The following is a 23,835-nucleotide window of genomic DNA, read 5'->3' as shown; positions in this document are numbered from 1 at the left end:
CTAAAGACAGCAAAAAACATCAGAATGACAGAGATGACACACATCTTGAATTGATAGGCAAGAAAATCATACCTATTTGTTCAAGAAAGAAACAACAATGGGAGAAATAAGCAATAGGAGATAGCAAATAAATTAGACTGAACTAGCCCCATCATTTCCATAGATTATATCACTGTAAATAGAGCAGAGTTCCTTCAGGTTTATAACGTGCAATGACTCTCTCACCTCCACTTGCTTTGCCTGGTTCCCCACCACAGTAACTAATGTGGTTCCAAAGCTGTTCTGTTGTCTTGGCTTTTTAAAAGGAACAATATAAGTATAGCAAATACTAAAAGCAGTCTTCATTTCCTAACTATTACTAATGGCTATAAAGAAAAAAAGGGAACTTAGTACAGTGCAGCAATTTGACAAAACACTAAGATACTTTCTGTTCACAAAAACACGAGCTGAGGTCTAAAGTCTGCATGTTCTTTGACATTCTGTGTCTATGAGCATCTTCTGGAGAATATGCTCCTGAGCCTTTTGTAATAGTATTGACTGTAAAAGGGTCACTTGCTCTCTCTTTATAGGAAGAAAAATAGTTAATAAACTGTAAGAGAATGAATACAAGCAGTTTAGGTTATGTTTTTCAACTATGGTATAGGGAAAAGAAAGTAACATTAAGGATGCATCTGCTTCTTGCAATGCATTAAAGCCATGCATCCTATAAAAAAAGCCCACATCCAAATGCTACTTTTTTAATTGCTATTTTTCCCAGTTTAGCTTCATAGCAAACAATAGGAGGGACTAGGAAAGAAAAGGCACAGGTGAGCAACACTTGCTGCTGGAGATAACTATCGGTTCACTGAATGTGAAGCATCATCTGCCTCCTTCCCCATTGTTACACTTCTCATCTCTGACAAGAATCAGCAACATTCACTTCTATGTTTAGAGGCTTCTACAGTTATCAAGAAGTATAACTGGGATTTATTTTCCTCTAATTAATTTACTGTTTGATGTCAAAGTATAAACTACAGATTGATAAGAAGCCAGCTGCCACAAATGATGCAAATCAAGACAATGGAACTAATGTGGGGGAGGCAGAGAACAAAGCTGAAATTAACTGAAGTTTTGATTAGAGAAACAAAAAGACAAATCCTTGAAGTGCAATGCATGCTAATTTTATCTAGGAATTAATTGAAGTTTGCTATTTGCTGCGTATTACGCACACTGGACAACTTTATTATGTACAGGATTTCAAGATCGCAATTCCAACAAATAAATTAACTTTCTACTACCATAATTAAAATTTATGTCACCCTTGTTTATGAGGATAGAAATGCATTAACACCACAAAGAAGTTAGGCTGCTGTGAATTCTTTTAAATTTGATCTGCACAGGTCAATAAAGTTTTCTTCATCTCTTTTCTTTAGACATCTTTAGTAGCAATTGTCCCTGAAAGAATAAGCCTAAGCAGAACTGAAGGGATATTTAAAAGATGGAGCAGGCAGTTTCTAGAGATGTTTTTAGAAGTTCTTTGCATTTTGAATTAAATATGATGACAATAAATATTTTTAAAGCAGTTAAAACAAGTAGTTTATTTTATACAACAAAGGTAAGAAGTTCAATTAGGTGCATAAGGCTAAACAAGGTTTTAAACCATCTAAAACACCACAAAAAGATCCTATTTAAATCTGATGAGCTGGAGACCGGACACATTGGGACAAAACTCCAGCAGTTCCACCTTAAAGTACATCTATCAAAATATGTGCAGTTACACCAATTTACAGAAGTCAGATAATAAAGTCATCCAGGAGTTGCAACTGCTTTGAATTTTACTTCACTAGCTTTGTGAACAATGATGGCAGTACAACAATCTGCAGGCTATAAATAGAATCAATGTAAATCAGATCTAGATAGCATATGGTATTTATCATTACTTCAAACAATAAACACTTCAAACAATAAACACTTCAAACAATGGATCTTCATTTTTCCTAGTTGTAAAGCTCTTGGGTGTTAAGTAACTCTGTATTTACTCAATTTTGTACCAAATATTCTTCTTAACATCTTAAAATCTTCTTCTTACTACCAAACCCAAACAATAAACACTATACTGTCTCTGAATGAGAATGAGCCTCACTGCAAGCATTCCTATAGTCTTGAAATCCATACAAAAATAAAATAAAGTGAAATTCAAAATAGACTCCTGATACACCTGGGTTAGATGACATGAAGACCTTCACATATTTTAATCTTCCAGCATTGGTATTTATTGACATATTGGGTCAGAAAAGACTAACAAATCAATTCAAGCAAACAAATATATTTTAACTTCTGCATAAAACACAGGCTAGAGGAAATCTCTAGCATGAGGCAATGGTAGAGAGGGCAATCGGTAAAGACAGTAAAGTGAAAATAAATGTATTTTTCTCCAATTTTCTGAAAATACCAGATATTTTCTCCTCCCAAGTTTTGAAGGATAAAAAAATCAGGATAAACACCATATTTGTTTTGCAGCTTGGATCTTCCACATCTCCTAGGGGAGAAGGGAAGAAACATTTAACATTCCCTGTATTAAAGGATCAAAGAATGCATCTCCTCTGGGATGACACAGTCATGAGGAAACCAAGGATGCCTCCAATGTATCCAAGACATGGGAAAGGCTTGAGTCCTTAAAATGCTCATCCTAAATCACACAGGGACACAATACTCTGTACAGGGTTACAGTTCCTGTTGTTTCTCTCCTATTCCCACTTCCCATCAAGGGTTGCTCTGTCTTCTCTCATTTCCTACTGATATTTAAAAGTTGGGAGCTATTGTACCACACAATTTTATAAACACTGATAAAACAGTTCCAGGTTCTTAAAGGAGATCATATTCCAATTGTTACAACAAAAACTCCAACTATACTAAATGGCACTGTTCAGTTCTCATTTCAAACCCAGATCTCTCTTTTGCCAGATAAATTACAGAAAAAAAAACCACCAAACCAAATAAGAAATAAAGAATTCTCTTAAGAAGCACCAATTCTGCATCTCTATTAGGAAGGGCTGGATGGCTGAGAAGATTTCTTACATAAAAGAACAACCAGGCACAGGCATAGTAAACAGCATTGCTTATTATTACTTACTTTCTTTTTCAACAGAAGATCATAGTTATGCCCACATGCTGGTATTTAGCAGAACTCTAGTTACACAGGAAAAAAACCCAAAACACCCATTTATCTGGAATAAATTATTCTTTCATTGAATTATTTGTAATGTTCTATCAAAGGAGTACTCAAAACACCAGTGGCCTCACTGACAACAGTATTCAGTTCCTAAGGGCAGATGAACATTTTCCCTTTAATGTTTACTGAGTAGAGCAAGAGTTGCTGCAAAAAAAAAAAAAAAAAAAAAGTACCATGAAAAGTTACCTAGGCTAGAAGGGACCTTGAGAGGATAATTATTTTACTAGTCTACTCTTAGAAACTTTCAGGCCTGAAAGTTTACATTTCAGGCCTCCTTTCCCAGCATAGAATAATATATGACTGACTTAAAACTTACTCAACATCCACATAGAGTATTCAAAACAATAAAGTAACACCTAAACTCCTTGTGGTGCTTTTACACTGAAACAGTTCCCATTTTGCTGTTTCCTATTAGCTGCATCCTGGTAAAAAAACCAAGAGACTGACTTTGATACTGTGACATTTCCACCAGGCTCTACGTGAACACGGCACAGTATACATTATTTAGTCAACCACTTCCAAGAGCTCACTAAAATATTTAAGAATAAAAATATTGCAGAACACATTGCAAAAGGTCAAAAAAATCCCACAACAAAACAGACAAACCCCCCCCCAAATCTAACAAAATAATACAGATCTATATAATGAAACTTTTTTAACAGATGATGAAGTCAGAGAAGTTCTAGCTACATCTTTCAGTTTGGTGCACTGCCAATTATTAACTGGTACCACAACTGACAGGTTAATGGGCTTACAAAGTGAATTTAGAACAAGGCTGAAACAGAGCGGTCCAAGAAAGATGCCAATCTATTTGCTCTGGGATACCCAACAAATAGCAGTTTACTTACTGGTAAGAATTTCATTGTCTAATGTTGAAAGAACACAAAGAATTAAGAAAAAAAAATGCAAACAGAGGAAAAACGCCACTTACATAGTGTTTGGTGCACAGGAAAGTTAAAGCAAATGAAAAATGAAAGTTCAGTATTATCCTGTTCTTATTACAGGAACACATTTAATTACTTAAATAACTGTGCATTTATTAACAGAACAAAATGAGAAAATTTGACATTAAAATCTGGAATAAACTTCAAACAAAGTAGGGGGAAAAAGGGATTCTAAAAGAGATGTCAGCAATCAAAACAGGAGGTGCATTGTGAGAAGCCCTGGTTTTCTTGAAACAGTACAAAACAGCCATCAGAGTTTACTTCTGGCTGCACCTCTAAACCTCTTCCTACCTAATGTCCTCAAAGGAGTGCATTCCCAAGATTCTTCCTGGACTCACACATCACTGCTTTAAAATTAAAGCTTCTTTGTGCCAGCTGCCTCCCGCCCTCCACCTGAGGCTGGTTCAACCCTGCCATGCTGAGAGTTTATAAATGAACTTCCTTAAAACATTTGTTTCAGAAAAAAAAACCTTCTCAAGATCCTCACAATTTTAAACAGCTCATGTCTGCCATTGTTTTCAGTGAGCCTGGGCACTTATTAAGGTATTTTCAAAACTAGAAATATGTAATTATTGTAAAAGTCTTTGAAAAGGCACAGCATCATATCGCTACAGTACTTTTTTCTCAAAGAAATGGAAAACTCCAAACAGCACCTGGGCACTGTTGCAGGTTTCTTAAAGAATAAAGAGACCCTTGATGTGCTCAGTCTCAAGGCTGTGGCTGCCAACATTAAGACTCCTCTGATGCAGAAAACCAATCAAAGGTATTTCTAAGTTGCCATAACAGTTGTGCTTCATTTCAGATAAGGAAATGGAATTATTTGTTTTCTGAACGTTACATAAGTGATTTGTGAATTTGGAAGGTACAATTCGTATTCGGTTTTCAGGGCTCAGCACTGTTCCAAAGAAACCTGTTACTGTGATGTCTCTTGCTATGAACTCGTATATACACAAATACAAGTAAACATAACCCTAAAAAAGCCAATCAATTGGTGCATTTGTTTCTAAATACAATTCTACACAACAGCTGAAATCTTAGGTGGAAGCCATATTTTAGATATTTAAGGATATTTGCTTAAGAAGTAGTCCTTGCCCAAACAAACCCCCAGTATTCCAAAACCATCATGGAGAGTAAAATTCAACATCATACTCTCAAAATAAAAGTTAATAAAAGGAAAGGAATTCAAATTTTCATATCAACTTCTAAAATTCTCACACAGAAAATTCTGAATGTTAGCAGAGAATTTTACTGGACTGGAAACTGAAAAAATAGTAAAATGACTCTGAAATTAGCCACACATCATATTAGATAAGAAACTTTTTACACTGAAATCCTTTCAGGTTCCCCATTCAGCAATTAAACATCATGCCAACATGTATCAAAGAAGTTTCTGACCACAATTGTATGTTCCAATTAAATACTGTTCAGAAAATAAAGATTGGGAACACATAGATATATTTTCCAATTGTTCAATTATTATAGAGTTTGACAACACCACTCCAGCCTAATGTGTGTAATTCTTGGTCAGTACACCCAAACCCATCATTAAGGAGAAAGGCAAATATTGTGATCTAGAATTGTATATTAGCAGTGTCTCACAATACAAAACATCTTCCACATGAGAAGCATTTTTAAAGTCACATTTTTCTTACAGAGTGTCCTCAATAATAATAATTTGTTTCAAGAAACAGACTCACTTTAGTGAGCTGATAAAAAAGCATATCCTTGGCAATGTCCAGCCTTCCTACTGTTCAGCAGGGAATTTTCTTTCTACAATTACTTAAATTTCACTACTTAGCTGAAAGACGTTCAAATTTTTATTGCACTTCTACCTTGCAGCAAAAGAATATATGAGACTGATGCTAAATAATCATGCACTGGGGATTCAAGGTCATATGGGGTTAAGGTTTGGGCTTTTTTGTTTGCAGCTTGGTTTTCTGTGGGATTTTTGGTGTTAGTTTGGGTTTCTTTACACAAGAGATGAAAATAAATGCCAAGGACTGACATTGGAAAAGATTGGTAACTACTCCTTTGACTTCAGGGCTACTGCTGAAGGATGAATGAAATATGAGCCATCTGTAAAACTCAAACATGTTGGGGAAAATAAAAATGCAAAATCCACATTTCAAGAGCCACTTGGTTAATAGTTTAAAATAGTCCTGAGAGAAGACATATTAGCTAAATATTCCGTTTTTCTATAGTTATTCAAGTGAATGTTATAAGGAGATTCATGAAGAGAACTGAACGTGTAGAGAAAGAACCTGGAGTGTGAGCAACAGGCAAAACCAATCTTCTTACCCTGATACTTTCAAATGCTCACACTAAACCTTTTTGTGAAATCAATACACAGCATGAGCTGTAAGAGTAACTCTGCATAAGATATTATCTTAGGAAAGAGTGACGATAATTACATCCAGTACCCAACACAAATGTTGGTTTGGTGTTTTCTAGCTCTATTTAAAGACATACCAAAACCACCTACCCTCATATGGAATGCAGCACAACACAGCATTAAGCATTGCTTTTTGGCATTTCCACTCAAGCCAACACAGCATGATTGCTGGGCTTTGGAAGGAAACTTTAGCTAATAACTCAAGGGAAAACATGGCACTGCTCAAAAAACATCTAACAGACAGATTAAGAAGAATGGTTAGAGAAGAATGGCATTACCTGGAATAAAAATTAACTGACTATTTAGGATAGGGAATTACAAGTCTGCCAAAAACCTCCTTGTGAAAATGTGAATATTTTTGGGCAACCTGAGGAGAAAAGAGGAATCCTCAAGAGTTACAAACTCTCATAAGGCCTATGCCAAATTAAACAGTACATTTATATCATGATTCATTTGCCTTTTGCTTACTGTTAAATAAACAGATTAATCAAGTACCATAACCAGTTTAAACTCTATGAAGTGCAAATAATTTCCTTATTGTTCCTCTCACAATAATTTGACTCTTTATCTGGGAAGCAAATTAGCTTTGAAATACATTGATATTCCAAAAAACAAAACTGCTGCTTTGCTGTGCATTTCAATAGCAGTATCCTCATTGGATGGTAAATATTTAAGCTTGTATAAATATAATTTATGTGTATGTCAAAAAAAGTCCTGCATCAACTTACTGACTTTTTGCATTCATTGTTTTAGTCTTTTGCTTTCCCCTCTTCAACTTGTTCATTGTCAGCTTCAGAGTTTGGGGCTTTGTTTGTTTGCTTATTTTTGTTGTGTGGGTGATTTTTTTTCAGATACTCTTGCATAAAAAATGAAAGATGATAAGTAGTTTATGTAAGCCTCTAACCAAACATTTGAAAGCAACTTTTCTAAGTCATGTTTATTTGTTTAAACATATTTCAAAAATCCTAGCATAATATTCTTTTGGTGACAGCACAATCTGTTGAAAGACCTCTGCTCATTAGAGTCAATCACAATGAGCATGTCCAAGGCAAGATTATTTGTATTGTTGGTGGGGTGTTTGTTTGCTGTTTTGGTTTTTTTCTTTGTGGAAATGGGTATTGAAATTTTCAGGTTTGGGGTTTTTTTTCAGAAAGAACAGTTAGAGATTACAGGTCAGGGTCTCTGGTATTTTGTCAGCTACAAAAAGGGAAGGTTTCAAGAAGAGTCTCATTTGCCTGATAATCAATTAAAATGCTTATGAGAATTAGCCTGTATATTAAAGTCAATTGTTCTTGAATAGAACATGCATGGTTTAAATTGAAATGTCTTCTCTGTATATGAGATCTATTAATGAAGGTGCACAGAAGGAATGTATTAATGAAAGAAACATCTGATGTAATTCTGACCTGTTCAAAGCAGTAATTGCCCTGGTCTTCTCTCTCCCTCCTACTAGACTAGGGAGCAAATCTTATGCAGTTTTCAAAGATATATTCTGAACTTTTTGCAAGATACAATGCAAGAATTGCAAGATCAGACTGAACCTGATGAATATTAAAAACCAGAATTCATTTAGAATCATTAAGAGATGCCGTTTCCACAAAAATACTTAGTCTTTGAATGTTCACTGCATCAGATTTTAAAATGTAGCATAGATTTGCAACTGCCTCAAGTGGACATTATGCATGCACATCTTATATGAAAGGAAGTGTCACAACATCTGTTTTTTAAGCATCTCAAACCTGATCCTTGAGCCATCCTTAATCACATCTCAGAGCATACGAACAAAAAAGGAAAATTAAAATACCATAACAATACAAAACTCATGTTATTAAAATTCTTTTACAACTGTTTACAACCTCAGAAGAGGATAAAGAAAGGCTGTAATTAAGAAGCAGCCTCTGAAGAGCATCACCTTCTAATACTAATCTACAATTAGTTATACCAGAATAATTGCTGGTCTTGCAGTATGAGTGGGCACATGGAGACCGCAACTACAGAGCAGGCTGGGGCAGACCTTCACAAATGCCCTGATGGCAAAATGGGCTGGATTCACAAGGTAAAGATAGTTTTCACTCACCTGTACATTAACCACTGTCAGCACAACTAGAAGCAGGAAAAAGGGGGAAAACAAGGAAAAGAAAATAAAGCAAAAAAATGAAAGAAAAAAAATAGATAGCAGGCAAGAGCTTTTAAAGCTGAAGCAAAACCATTGCTCAGATAAAAAAGGAGTTCAAGAAATTGGTACTGATGGCACCTTTGCTGCAAGAAGCAGATGAATTACAAAACAGCCACCAAAATCTATAGGAACTGAGCACAGTTATGCAGAAAGGTGTTAATCTTTTTTGTTGTTTTTGTTTGTTTCTTGTCATTGTTCTTGTTTTTGTTATGTAAGGAGACAGGAAAAAATAAATCTCATCATACTGAGAGAACAGTTGTTTGTTGAAATTTAAAACATAATACAGAAAGAAAATAGACTGTAACTGAATGTTGAAATTTAAAATATAATAATACAGAAAGAAAATAGACTGTAACTAAATGTTACTACAGGCTTTCAAAAAGAAGTTTTGTAGCCAAAAAAAGCCCTTTCTGCATGTTTAGCTACTCCTTCACATTCTCCTTCCCTTGTACTTCTGAAGAGGACTTGCCTTAAAAATCAGCTTTAAGAGACATCAGAAGAGCCATAATATGCCCTGATTTAAGTGGTATGATTCCACTCCTCTTCCTTCAGGTAATCATTCTCACCAGCCAGAAAGACAAGAGAAAAGATTATGGACGCTTGTTCCCTAATAACAGGTTATTTGATAAAGAGATTTTAAGAGGTATTCAGAGTATCATTGGGCAGAGCCGCTACCAATTTTTCATTTGGTCTTTCAATTTTCAGGGTTTAGTGCAGACACTTTTTCAAATAGCTGGGAAACCCAAGACCCACTAACACACTCCATTTCCTGACAATGGGTACATTACATAGGTAACTCCAGACACATATCAACCCATAGATCAAGATCTCTAGTATGGAGCATATCACAGGAAAGTGATCCAGTGCTCTTCCTGACCGTCCCTGTGGTGAAATGGGAGGAGAAGCTGAATTTTGGATGGTTTGTTCTGGTGGCATCTGAGGAAGGGATGATCCCAAAATCAGATTGGTTATCTGTCTTCACACAGGATTTTTTTTCCAAATAACTTTGGTCAAAAGAGGTTAGGAAGCAAGTAAATAGTTGTAAAAGAATGGTCTACAACTGTGAACCTTTGAGATATAGCTTCTAAGAAAAAGAGATTCACCATGAACTATCCCTTCTGTTCATTCCATTATCTCATGCCTCCTTATTTGCAGTGGACAGCTAACTCTTCTCTGAAATTCAACAATTTGCTATATACACAGAGGTAAACATGACAGTATTCCTCTCATGCTCAAAACATATATAATTTAGCACCAAGACCTGAATCAGCTGAAGGCATAACAAAGCTGTGAGCCTTTCAAGACAAAATAAGCTAATTTTAGATTTTTCTTGTGACACCAAGTTAATAGACAGAAAACAAATTTAGACTGATAAATGAGAATCAGAGCAGAAATTATTCCAGATTACATTATGGCTGCTTAAATCATGATAAAATTTTAATTTGTTTTTCAGTTTTGAAATAAGTACCTCTGAACTATTGTCCAAAATAATAAAAGCAATGTCATTCAGGTAGACATCTCTAACTTTTTCCTTTCTATGTTTTACTAAAAACATATGTTCATATGAATTGCTCTTTTCCCTACCCCAAAGCTTCACATAGCTGCTGGAATTAATTCTGTATGCATACATTCATTTCTTAAAAAATATTATTTCCAAAAATAGTGCTTCAATTTACTGAAATATGAATGCATTTAAAGTACTACATTTCATGCTGTCATTGCATTGTACACAAAGAAGATATACAGCTTTTTGAAGGGCCAAGATGAAAATATAGTGCACATAATGCTTTTTCTGCCTTTAAGACAAAACTTCTTTGTCAAGGGAAAAAGTAAGCTTTGATCTCATAAAAAAAAAAAAACAACCCAACCTGCTTCTATGTCTGAAAAGTGTTGTTACAACTGTTTGAGGAAAGCCAAATACGTACAAACACCAAGATGATTCTTCCTTTCCCCCTCCAGCAATGCTGTATGGAAATTCAAAATGACAAAAGCAAAACACAAAACACAGACAAGAAACCATTAGAGATTACTTGCACAAAGACATTTTGAATTGGACACATGAAATTTCTCAGTAATGATTTTTCATTCCTTTGTGGGTTTTTTCTTTAAAAGAAAAGAAACTTGCTCAAGTGATAAATGCTTTACATGGATCACCTATAAAAAGGGGGAGAAGAATCCTCTGAAACAAGTAAAATTATACCTTTATCTGCAAAAAAATATTTGCCAATGTCATTACTCATTTTGTTTTGTTCCATTTCATTTCTTTACATGGCCACATTATGGTGGGAGCTTATTTCAATTCTTGTTTTCTTATTTAGATCTTAATGGGAACATTTTATTGTCAGAAAACAACATATCCTTTGAAAACCTGATACGTCATGGTAACAGCAGGAGGGAAGAAAAGAGACAGGGCCCTAACAGGAGCCTAGTAAAAACTTCTCATGTCCCTGAGCCCAGCCTCACAGTATCTCAGACATGGATCACATCATCCCTTTATGAACTGGGAAATGAAAAAAACACAAACCAAAAACTTACTGAGAGAATATGACATGTACACAGCACCTTTATTAAGATAAATTTTAGTAATTTCTACAAGTCTCTCCCTGTATTTCAGTTTCCAGAGACAAACAATGAATTTAGTTCTGTATTCTTATGTGCAAACCAAATAGCCTTCCATACAGGAAATAAACCAAAACCAGTCTTTCAGGCCTACAAATATAAAAGCAACTAGCAAATACAAAAGCGAACTTGGACTGAAAACTGAAACTTCTGAAAACTTCAATTATGTCTATGTTGAACTCCACAAAATGAAAACTATTTTAAATTAAGAGACACTCTGCTTCATATTTAATTAAGACACACCTTTCCAACCCATAAGTAGGAAAGCAGGATATTAATAAATAGCTTACTATATTTCTAAGGCTAGTCACTGACAGAACTTCAACAAGCTTAGTGCATTATTGAGTTTTCTGTTTTCTTTTTTTTCTCTCACCAAACAGAACAATAAATTTCACATACTGATGAAATTTGCACAAATAAGGCAAGTTTTCTTTACATCTATTGAAATTTATATGTCATTACTCTGGCATGTGTATCAGCCTGTGGGCTTTGAATAGGCATACAATCATTATGGCTGTCTACAAAGTGCACCACTAAACCACATCCTCAAGATAAACACATCCAGGGATGGTGACTCCACACCTCCCTGGGCAGCCTGCTCCTGTGTCTGACCACCCTCTCAGTAAAGAAATTTCTTGATACTCAATCCAAATTTGCAGTGGTGTAACTTGACAGCATTTCTTCTTATCCTATCACTTGTTACCTGGCAGAAGAGACCCAGCTACAACCTCCTCTCAGGTGGTTATAGAGTGGTAAGGTCACCTCTGAGCCTCCTTTTCTCCAGGCTAAACAAAATGTATTGAAAAATACAGAGTTTTAAAAAATTAACTATTCACATACTCAAGAAGAAATACATAAAAGCTGTTTAAGTACAGCTAAACAGTACACCAGGATAAAAAAGCACAGTAACACAAGTGAAGAGTGATGGAAATTGAATATACATTCACATAGTATTTTGTTATTTATAAATAACTACTACTTGGACTATGTTAGCTTAGAAGAAGGAAAAAATGTGAGTTATGGAAATCCACCCATGTTCAGACATCTGCACTTCTCCTTTCAAGCAATACTACGCACAATTCATGACTTGCTAAAATGGTGGCAGCCACTGGGAACTACAATAAATAACCAGTCATGAAAAGAAACAAACAAGAACAGCTCAGCTTGAGCCAAGTTTTTGTTTTGTTTTTAGGAGCTCAAGGTAAATCATGCAAAAGCATGCTGCCAATCCAACAGCGCATATTGATACATGTTAATATTTTCCATCAGATATCCTTCTTTTCCCCCAATAATATTTTGAAACAAGACCATACATTTCTCCGTTATGAAGATAAAGGTTGTGAGCTTAAGCGGCAAAAGAGATGACCTATAATACAACCACCCAGATGATCCAGGCTTTCCTGCAGTATTTTGTATTAACAGTTAGCTGGATTAAAAAAAAAAATGAGAGGCTTAAGGGAACTATTTCATAGTCTAGAGATTGACTCTTAAATTAAGAGTGAGTGGATTACAAGATTGCCTTTAAAAAATCTCTCTAGAAATGCCACTTGAGAAGATATTCTGTGAAAATACCTTGCTGGCAGGATTTGCTCTGAATTTCACAGAAAGATCTCAATACTTATCCCAACTGAGTAAAAGTTCTAAGCTTCTGGCTGTAAAGACTGCACCAGTACTTTTGGCTTTGTGAATAATCCTTTGCTCCTTAAGACATTAGTCACTTGTCCTGTTATTCCTCCAGCCCGGCAGTTTCATGTAGCACATTATGACAGAAGTAGTGGTTTATATTCTGCAAGGCATCCCAACTCAAAAGGTACCTGTACTATTTGAAAAAGAAAAAAAAATCTAACAAAATGTCCAAAAAACCTCCCTTTAATAAAATTAATTTTCTTTTCAGCCAGAAGTATTTGTATTGTGTTGATAAACTCCTTTTCTACTTTACTCCACTATAAATTCCATCAGTATTTAAGATCAGACAGCAGTAAGACATTTTTTGCTGTGTGGGTGGTGAGATAATGGAGAAGTTGCCCGGAGAAGTTGTGGATGCTCCATCCCTGGAATTATCCAAGGCCAAATTGGATGGGGCTCTGACCAACCTGGTCTAGTGGAAAGTGTTCTAGCCCACACACAGCAGGACTGTTGGGATTAAAAACATTTAAGATTATCTTTTGGTTGTTTCCCTTCCAACCTACAACATTCTACAATTCTACGGAATTTCAAATTGAAGATCTCAAGAGACATCCAAGAAAAAGAAGTCAACCTTTGTAAAGGATGTTCTTATGCTTTGCTCTGCAGACTTTACCATTTCTCAGAAAAAGCAGAAAATACCTTGTCTCTTCAAAGTCAATGCAAATTTAACTACAATGTTGTTCAAATTCTATTCTAGCAAATTCCTCTGTGTTAGATTGATGGCCTCAAAAAATTAGGACAATGAGAAGATTCTAAGCTAATAACATCTTGTGAAAATAAGCTCTTGAACAAATAAAGACGTCTTTTTTTTTATTCCAATGTCATCAGACAGTGTTATCTCAGCTTAAGCTACATTGATTTGGGGAATTAATGACACTGCTGAGATGAAATCATTTCAAATTACCTCAACTGCATGCATTAAAATCCAAATTGGAATCTATGCCTAAGGAGCTAATATGACAGACTTTTACAAATACAAAATGTGCCCTGCACAGGCATGTCTCAAACCAACAACTCCTCACTGAGTAACACATGGGGTTTAATTCTATTTGGCTCTGCACTGCCCAGAGAAACCAGCATGAGAAAGAGCAATGTGCCACCAAAGGTAGGCTTGAGATTAACAGAGCCCTCTGCCTGCCCCTACATCAGCTCACTAGAGCCTGATGTTGCTAAATTACTTGATTTGGATCACCTTTCTCTACCTCTTTGAAAGCCAACCAAGGAAGTATCATCAGGAAGACATTTTTTGCTCTTGGTAGATGGCTTTGGAGAACATAGTTTCATTTTTCTCTTATCCCTTTCCAGACTAGTGAGCACAGACAGACTGGAAAAAGTAGAAGTAAAACACAGCTGGGAGTGCTAAGAGGCTGCTGCTGCTTCTTTTCAGCATCGGGGGCTTTGAAATAAGTAACTTAATTTCTGATACATTATCATCATCAAAATTGCATGTAACACAGTGAGCAGCAGGGAGAAAAGACAAAACTTTGACATCCACATCCTATTTACCCCTGCTTGAATGGGTATGCTTATCCTTATTTCCTGCTCCTAGAACACAAAATTCTTGCATAGATTTCGTTTTTAACAGGCACACCACTTCTGTAGACACCTGGCATTCAGGAAATGAATGACCTCCTGCAGTACGCATTTCATTAGTGACAGCAATAAACTCAGAAATCAACTTTATTATCTGTTCTGTGACATGGCAGAGGCCAAGTTCTGCATGAAAACTGTATCTTATTACATGAGGTTACTGTAGAAGGTACAACAAAGAGAAACCCCCCAAAAAAGTTTACTCTCTCTCTAAACGTAAATTCTAATGGAGACCTGAATGCTGGCCTTCATTTTTATCCATAGTTCAAGTTAGTATTTACTTGAAAATCTGAAAATATTTTTAATTTTCTTTAAGTTTTGCATTGTGTCTTTCAAACAGGGACACAGAGCACTAGAAGCAGAAGTCTGAGCAAAATCATCCCAAAAAGGCATTTTACATACCTTACAATACGAAGGCTCTTCTGAAGTATTAATGATTTCCAAAATGTTCATAGACTGAACCAAGCTTTATGAAATTTTTCAAGTCACTGTAATATGTAACAGTTTAAAGCACTTCAAGTGTATATAAAAAGACATTCAAAGCATTTTGTTTGAATCCAAATTAACCACAGCAAAGGAAGTATAAGATGGCTGTGTTTAATTGCTTAAACAATTAATCATATGCAAAGTAATGCTTACACACATGTAGATAGAAAAAATTGCATATGTGCACATAAAATATTTCTATATATTATAAAATTTTAAAAACTTAGCAAAGTTTCATACTACCTAGCAAAAATATTCTGTCTTTTACTCAAATCTTAATTTTGGACCATGTCTGATATTTAATCAAAACAGATTCTTATACACAAAACCGTGTATTTATATGTATAACTTCTCAGAAAGTTCAGACATGTTTTCAAGAAAGCTTTTACAATGGTGTTTACATTCTGAATTAAGAAAGAAATAAAATCCAAAAGTGAGATAAATCTGTTGATTTTAAACTTAAGGTGAAGAGAATGAAAATAAAATATACTTTAGTCTTTGGATCTATCTTTAATTATTTTTTCCATAAAAGACAGCCAAGTAAAACTAATTGATGTCATCTGCAAATAGTTTAATTGTAATTTATTGTAAAGAAATTCTAAATCTTATAGCTGTGGAGAGAAAAATAAACAACTATGACAGGAGACAATAACAGCCGTGTCCTGTAGTCAGAAACCCAGGTGTGAAAAAAGCTTATCATAATGATATGAGTTTGTCATAATTTCTGTAATAGATTACATTTTTGAACAACTGAAAAGAGAAATTCCTCTAAAAGCCTGTGCTGAAAGTTACAGTACATAGTATAGTCTTAATATATAGTGTGGAGTTATATAAAATTATAATATATAGAGGCCTATATTCTGTGTTCTTCAAAACAACAAATAAAGCAACAATAATGGAGAAATGGAGGCTGTCATACAAACAGAACTCTGAAAACTTAAAGATTTATTTTACAAGTTTTTTCATTATTCTTTAGCAAGCCCCCACATCACATCAAGTATATTTGCAGACAAGTCTGCATGCACTCACACAGTGATAGGGGAGATGTCACAGGTCCCAACTGTGAGCTTTACAAATCATACAATATGCAAGGCAACTGAAGGAGCCCTTGGAACAAAGTTTGAGACACATGCAGAAGTTTCAACAAGAGCATCCCAAGGCTAAAATATGCTACTAAGAATAATTATAAACAAAATAAATAAAATTTAAAGAATAGCAGTCCCATCCTCAAAAAAAAAAAAACACAAACCAAAACAAAAAACAACAACCAAAAAAACCCCAAAACACCCAATACGTTGTGATGCAGAATGTCAGAATGCCTTGATATACCATAAATCTTCTCCACTGGTAATGCAGTCATAGTCAATACCCAACAGATGTGGGTACAAACTAAGGAAATATGAGCATTACTCTGAGGAAAAAAAACAAAGTATCACTTGTGCCAGCTACCTTGATTAAGGCTATTCCCTCTGCAATCTTGGAAAATCCTACCTGGATTTCACTCCATGAACACAGCTGCAGCAACTGCTGGCTCTCAAGCAGTTCTGAGGATGCTGCTGACTGTGAAGGTTTCTGTTTCAAGGTTTCTGCCTTGAGAGGTCATAATCTGTACAGGGATGCACCATCACATACAGATTGCTGCCTCTAACAATTTTATTTATGTATTTAAATAACATACACACATGTACACTGCTTTATTCCCTACACTTTCAAGGAGGGTGTACAGTCGACCCCCAAAACAAATTCCTAATATTGGGAAATACTTAATTTGTGAAGAGTTGTGGGATAAGACAGGTCTGTGTGTGTGATTCAGTTTTGAATTATGAGACAATCTCTCTCTTTAATTGTTTTTCTCCAGTCACTCTAATGTGTTTTGAGCAAGTGTAGAAATGAAGCTTGCTTCAATCAACTCTAAATGAATAAATATTAACAGTTTGCACCTCTAGACCTTGCAGAAGAGACTGTCAAAGTGATTTATGAAGCCTAATGTATAAATTTGAATTCTTCCCACTGCCCAACCCAAGTTGTGAGTGGGGTTGCATATGGGCTATTATGCTACAAAGTTGTAGGTGGTTTATCACTAAGTCTCTGAGAACCTGTAGGTGAGATTTCAGATTACACCCTTGTTTTCTACTTTAAAGTGAACATAATTGTTTTGTGTCAGGCTGCCATGGAATTAAAGCACCTGCTGGAACTGGCAGCACATTTGTCACCTATCCTAGGCAGGCACATTAAGAAGGATGACTTCAAACTACCTCTCCTAAAGCTGCAGTCTGTACCAAGTGAGTACTTCAAGGTTGCTTTTCCAGAGAAGCTGACTAAAGTGAGTGAGTTTGAAGAGAATATGCTCCCCCAAGGCCACTCTAGATGATGGTCAAAAAAGTCACCCTGCAACCAGTGCACAGATGTAAGATGCATAAGAAAGTGAACAGAGAAAAGTGTCGAAATACAACATGCCAAAGAGAACCAAACTCCCTTAAGTTTAAGCTAAACATGCTGTTCTTGATAACAATTTCTTTTTCATTTAGAATAGCTAGCAATAAAAATAGTAGTTTGGATTTTGTTTAAAGTATCATTCCTATTTATATTGTCAGTTATGCTGCACCATTTTTATTTCAGGTTTTAATGAATATCATTAAAGAAAATGGTACAAACCTTTCTCACACTGATATTATGGATGCGACTGATACAGTTTTTGTACCACTCCTTTTCTTGTTTGTCAGTATTTTTTCAAGAGCCTGCTGTTATGAAATTCCTTAGTTTAAGAGTAAGTTTCTGAAAAAATATCTAAGTTTCTCTCTCTAAAATACTCCAAGGAATAGATGATGCATGTCATTTTACTGAAGACGGTAGATAAAAACTGCTGTGTAAATTAACTAACAAGTGGGGAAGAGGAAACCTAACAGACAAATTAGACAGTAGTGAAACAGGTGAATGTCAACCCAAACAGTAACATTTTCAGTCAATTTTCATGATAGCAAAAAAATGTTCTAGTTATTTCAAATAACTTCCTAGCTATATACATATATATAGTCTCAAAAATTGTTTTTCAGGGAGTGAAACTTGGTCTCTGGAGTCTTAATTAAGAGTTGTTTTACTACAGGAGAGTCATGAAAAATAGTGCTAGAGGTTCATGTAGCAACTAATCTCCATTTAAATCGATGGATTTGAGCTGAAGCCAATTTCAAATAAAAAAAAAAGAACCAAGGAAATTATTAGCAAGATGAAAAGCAAGACCCTATAGGGGCATAAAACAGTCAGTATTTGTGCTATGAAGGATCTCAAGGGCCTAAAATGCTATTTAAGGCCCTTTGGGTATGTATATTCTGGGCAACAAAACAATTACCCTCCCTTGTCTAAATCTGGACACACAGATGTATCTTGCAAGATAAGGAGAGACCATGGAAACAAGTGCACTGAAGAACTGGCACTGCTTTTTTTACATGTCCTGCAGGCTTTCCCTAAGTGCAAGACAGATGCAGTGAACAAGAAAAATACAAAAGGAACATATAAAGAAAAACACTTACCCTTGTCTACAACTTGTCTTCAGGGGCAGAATGGAAAATGAAGAAAAAAGAAAACTCACGGATGGAGAGACAACAATTCTGTACTGGTAAGTTCAAATATTATTTTCAAGAAATTTGTGTGAGTCTTCATTTACACTGAAGTTAAACATTGCTGGGCAACAACAGTGGTTGCTTTATTTTCAGGCTGAGATCAGAAGATTCCTGTAATACTCTAGAAGTCTTCTAACAACTTCTATTAGTCCTTGTTTAGTGCTTGAGGAATTATGTTCAATCTCAAGCACTTTTGTTTTGTAGGGGACTAAAACTGACAATTAAGAATTTTAGTCAGATACAAGGTTTTTATTTTGGATTTGTTTTCAAATCCTGATATTAGGGAGGGCAGAGATCTACAGCCCTAAATATTTTTGCATTTACATTTCTGGTTTTAAGTTAATTAGATGTGTACCGTATTTCAGTATCACTGTAACTACGAACAAAAACACTTGAGAAGTGAGAGGGTTTTTTTTCTTATTATTTACAATTAAAAAGACTACTTTCACTATTTAATGTACACACATTGTAACTGCTTGAGCCTATAAGTGTCAATAAAGTTCAGATATGTGCATTGTCTAAGTCAAGGCCTTCACCGAAAATTAGTAAAGAATGAAACCCCTTAAGAAGCACATGTGCTCCCAACTAAAGCATTGTGAAGAAGAACTTGGAATTTTTGTGACTTCCTAAAATTCAACTTATCAACTTCGGACTTGTAACTGGCCCATCTCATTATTAAAATCTGTCTAAAACAGGAGCTGAGTTACACAAACTACAGCTACATTGGGATTGTTGCTCTCTACCTGCTCTGAAAAAAGAAAATTTAGACACAGCAAAAGTTTCAAAACGCTTTCTACTTTTTTTGCTATTACTATGAAACAAACTGGCCTTCCATAGAATGCATTCACTGCTGCAGGACATTTATCATTGTTATTCTCATTTTCAGCCAAGCATATGGAGTTTCTCCTTTCCTAGGTTAAATCTTCCATGCCAGATGCACACATGAAGCCTGAGAGATCACCTGGAAAGCTGCACATAAAACCAAAACACAGACTGGAGGAAAGAATGCTCCCAAAGGTTTTTGTCACAAGGGAACCAATTTACTGAAAGGACAGAAATTTCCTGCTCACGTTTAACTTTGCATACAACACTCATTGCCAATAGAGGGATATAAGCAAGTGGGAAGAAAAATAAAAGTCTCCAGTGAAAATTAAACATCTAGAAACATGAGAAATAAGAATTACAACTTTCAGGATTTTGGCAGTGGTTTCTTAGAGATACATGTAAGAAGGACAGAGAACCATCCAGTGTGAAAAGTGAGAAAGATGAGAGAAAGCCACAATCGCTGTTTGACACACAGACTTTTGTCAGCAGGAATCTCCTTGCATGTATAGAGCTCAAATGATGCTCCAACATGTGTGTAATTAAATATTATTTCAGCTCTTCAAAGAGAAATTACAGGATATATCTGAGCATACAGATTTCCACTACTGACACAAGATTTTTAGATGAGGTTTCTTTTTCCTTAAGGCAAGTAAAGCATTCAGAAAGCAGGGTGTTTCTTTGCTGGGTTTTCAGAGACAGGAAGTACAAGATTCCTAATGGAAGGATCTAGGGAAGCACAAAGGCACCTGGAATGCCTTCTCCAGGCACTGTCAAAGAAGATTTTCCCTCGCTCCCTCATCCTACAGGAGGCTTCTCCTGCTTACCTTTGGCATTCACACAAACCTGCAAGTTAAAGAACTAATTTGTCACTGTATTTGCTTAATTAGATAGCATGTTGCAACATGCATTTTAAGTTCACAGGACTGCCAGCATTCTGAATTTTATATGCTTTCTCCTCCAACAGTGATTACAATCTTTCCACCTTTTTATATATAGCAAACTATAATGTAGTTACTGAACCATTTGCAGTACATCGAGATACCCAATATTAATTGCTCAATCAGCCAGCACTGACACACTGGATTTAACATGCCACATTGCATTACTGATTATATTTCTAATTTTACTAAGTCAATCTGGGCCAAAGACACCTGCAGTTTAGCTGCAGCATTTAGTAAACACCTGTTTCCTTAACTATTACAGTATCACTAGTTTGAATGGAAACACACACCTCATACCTTGAACAGCCTGATTGCATACTTCATAAATATTTATTTCATTAACTTTTTTTTTCTTCTCCAGAGTGAAGCAAGCAACTTAAATTTTCTTGGAAATAGTTTTATTAGTATTGCATGAGGTGAATTAGTTTGTTCTATACTGAAATTGCTTCTTTTTAAGAAAACCAATACAGTATTTTCTGTCTTTTCTCCTAATACAAAGAAGGAGAATATGTACCAGAAAAGGTAAACTTAAATCCAGTGTCACCATTGTCTTATGTTCTCCAGGTTTTTAATAAGAAAATATGATGTTAAAGACACCATTACAGAAAAATGGCAATATATATCAAACAGTCCCTTTAAACTTTATATAACAAAGCATTTAACCACAAAAGTAGAAAACAGTACTAAGCTAAATTTTCTATAATTTTTAAGTGTTACATTATCAGAAAACAGATATGGTGATTTTGTAACAGGCTTTCAGCACTTTTGTTCCCCATGAGACTATCACAAATGCTATATAGAACTTGTCAGACCACATTACAAAACTTTTACTGTAAAGTAAGAACTATTTTTCAAAAAAAATAAATGAATGTGGCCAAGAACAGACAGCATAAATAGCTTTGAATTTTCCATAAAGCTAAGAATACTCAACTTTTAAGATGACTACCTGAAACTGTAACTTGCTGATTAAATTAGACTAACAATTGAAATTTCTTGTAGCAATTGTGCTTAGGAAGTAACTCAGTAATTTTATTTACAGTTGATGGACCAGAAGAAAGTACCACTAACAATTTCTGTGCTTTGATAGCAGCGTGTGCCTCCTGTGTCTGTGATTTGTCCTTGCCTACCTCATTAAGCACTAAGAAGTGATGAAATAGGTCAACTGCTTCCAGACTTCTTCCTAACAATTAATAACTGAAATAAGCACAGAGCTATCTTTAGTAAATTTATTGTTACCCTACAAAATTTAAGAGAGTAAAAGAATAGAGATGAAACACAACTTAGCTGCATGAGCCACAGCACCTGACAAACTTGAAAAACAACAATTAAAATACTAGCCTGAGTTGTAGAAGTTATTTCTCATACACTTAGAAACCATCTTGATTTTATTTTCTTGTCTTACCATACATCTTGCAGACAGAAAAACAACGCATATTACCTTTTGTAATAAATCTATAAAAGCATTTATGCTCCAAATTTCAGCACTGTGATAAATACTGTGGATAGAAGACGATGTCAGATCATTTTATTTCCCCGCCACGCATTCTGTAGATGAGAAAATGAGAGACTTTTTCCTGAGATTACTTACCCATGAAGTTCAGATAGCTCTCTCCTCCGAGTGCATGAGTAATGAGACGAATCATTTTATGAAGCTGGATCCCACGATCGATAACTGGCGTCAGGGGCATGAGCACACTCATGTTTGTGTACATCTCTGCATCCATCAGGCGAAAGGCCAGGGTCTTGTCACCAACCAGGGCCTACAACAGTTCAGAAAGACACTGAAGAAAACCCTTGGGTGTAATAGAAGTGTTCCTAAGTTTTGGGCTTTTTTAAAACAGGGGGTCTATATTGTAGGTGGAGATCTTGCAAGATCACTGCATGATCCAGTCCCTGTTCCTGAAGGAAACCAGCAATGATCACCAGGTCATGGTGATCCTACATTCTGATCACTGCACCTGTGATTTTGTGATGTGCCACACAGATCCGGTCTGCTGCCAAAACCTGAGGCAGAGATGTCCATGAGCTGAGTGAGGAGTGGATGTCAGCCCCAATTGTCTGTTTTCCCCTTGCAAACCTCCCCATTGTTACTGGGGCTCCTGGCTGATGGGATTCCACATCTAATGGTAACAGACTAGCAGCTGCCCTAACCCTGGTCCTACATTTCACCTAATGGGATCACACTGCATAACTACTTCTAAGAACTTTTTCACCTACAGCTATCAAACATGAAATATCAGCATCAACTCAGTAAGTCACAACCGACCAACCATTTGGGGATTTTTATAGGAAACACAGAAAATAAGAAAGCAAACACCTAAAGTAAAAGTTCCAGGAATGTAAAAATAAATGGGTATAAACAAAACTGATTCAGACATGCAGAATGAGTGTGAAGCATTCACTTATATGCAATCAAGAATGTGATTGGTTTTCTGTGATTTCACACAAAAAACTGAATTACTAACTTGCTAGTGCTCACTACTACTAGAGAAAGGCCACAAATGCTATTCAATATATTAGCAGGTAGGTAGTTGGAAATATTTTGGAGCATTTATATTTAAATAGCTGACTTTTGTTCAATTAGACCAATTCTTGTTTTATACTCTTGAATGAAAACTTACTAAATTCCAGAGATACAGATGAATTGTAAACAGGTCTAGCTGAAAAGCATCATCATCCTTTCATTTTCCAGATGACAACATAACAGCATATATAGATTACTCCCTTAAGTAAAAAAATACTCTATTTAAGGGGAAAAAAAAATCCTATGACAATGACAAGACTGAAGACTGCAATGAACAACTATTTTCTGGATTCAGAATGTGGCATTTGTTACTGCCATTTAATATCCCCTAATCTTTCCATTGGAAGAGCAGCTAAGTGTTTCCCTATTCATGTTTTCTGTGGCAGCTGTGATTTTATAAATGGATATATATCCCCCTTCAATGATCTCTTTGCTGCCCCAAAGAATCTTATTCTGTTTAGTTTTTTTTCTTATGAAAATCAATCTTCACCTGCTATTCCTCTGCACAGCATTTTTTTCCCCCAGTTATGCTGCATATCCCTTAAAATACAGGACCAAACCTGTCTCCAACACTGAAGATGCACACAAACCAGGAAAGACTGCAGTGGCATGCTGATTGTGCTCTTTGCTCTATCCCACTTAGTAATTCCAGGACTGCATCTGCTTTTTGACAGCTATTAGATTTGGAGTTGCTATTTTCACACCCTTCTTATAACCAAAAGGCCTTGTACTCTGACTGGCAACAGTCAGCTCATAGCCCATTACAGCATATAAGAAACCAGGATTGTACCCTCACATGCATCACTTCAGGCATCTTCAGGCTG

At 35.6% G+C, this 23,835-nt stretch overlaps 1 protein-coding gene across 3 annotated transcripts in view; it reads right to left on the bottom strand.

Moving 5' to 3' along the window:
- Positions 1-23,835, bottom strand: part of GBE1 (1,4-alpha-glucan branching enzyme 1) — a 136,532-nt gene that overhangs the window by 19,284 nt on the left and 93,413 nt on the right. For all 3 annotated transcript variants that reach the window (XM_074532657.1, XM_074532661.1, XM_074532665.1), the window contains one exon: positions 22,076-22,247. In XM_074532657.1, coding sequence (XP_074388758.1) covers positions 22,076-22,247 — 172 coding nt within the window. The remainder of the gene's footprint in view (positions 1-22,075; positions 22,248-23,835) is intronic.

The sequence above is a fragment of the Zonotrichia albicollis genome, chromosome 2, assembly GCF_047830755.1.
Source record: "Zonotrichia albicollis isolate bZonAlb1 chromosome 2, bZonAlb1.hap1, whole genome shotgun sequence".
Classification (NCBI taxonomy): domain Eukaryota; kingdom Metazoa; phylum Chordata; class Aves; order Passeriformes; family Passerellidae; genus Zonotrichia; species Zonotrichia albicollis.
The sequence above is the reverse complement of the archived record's forward strand: the minus strand, read 5'-3'. Positions and strand labels throughout refer to the sequence as shown.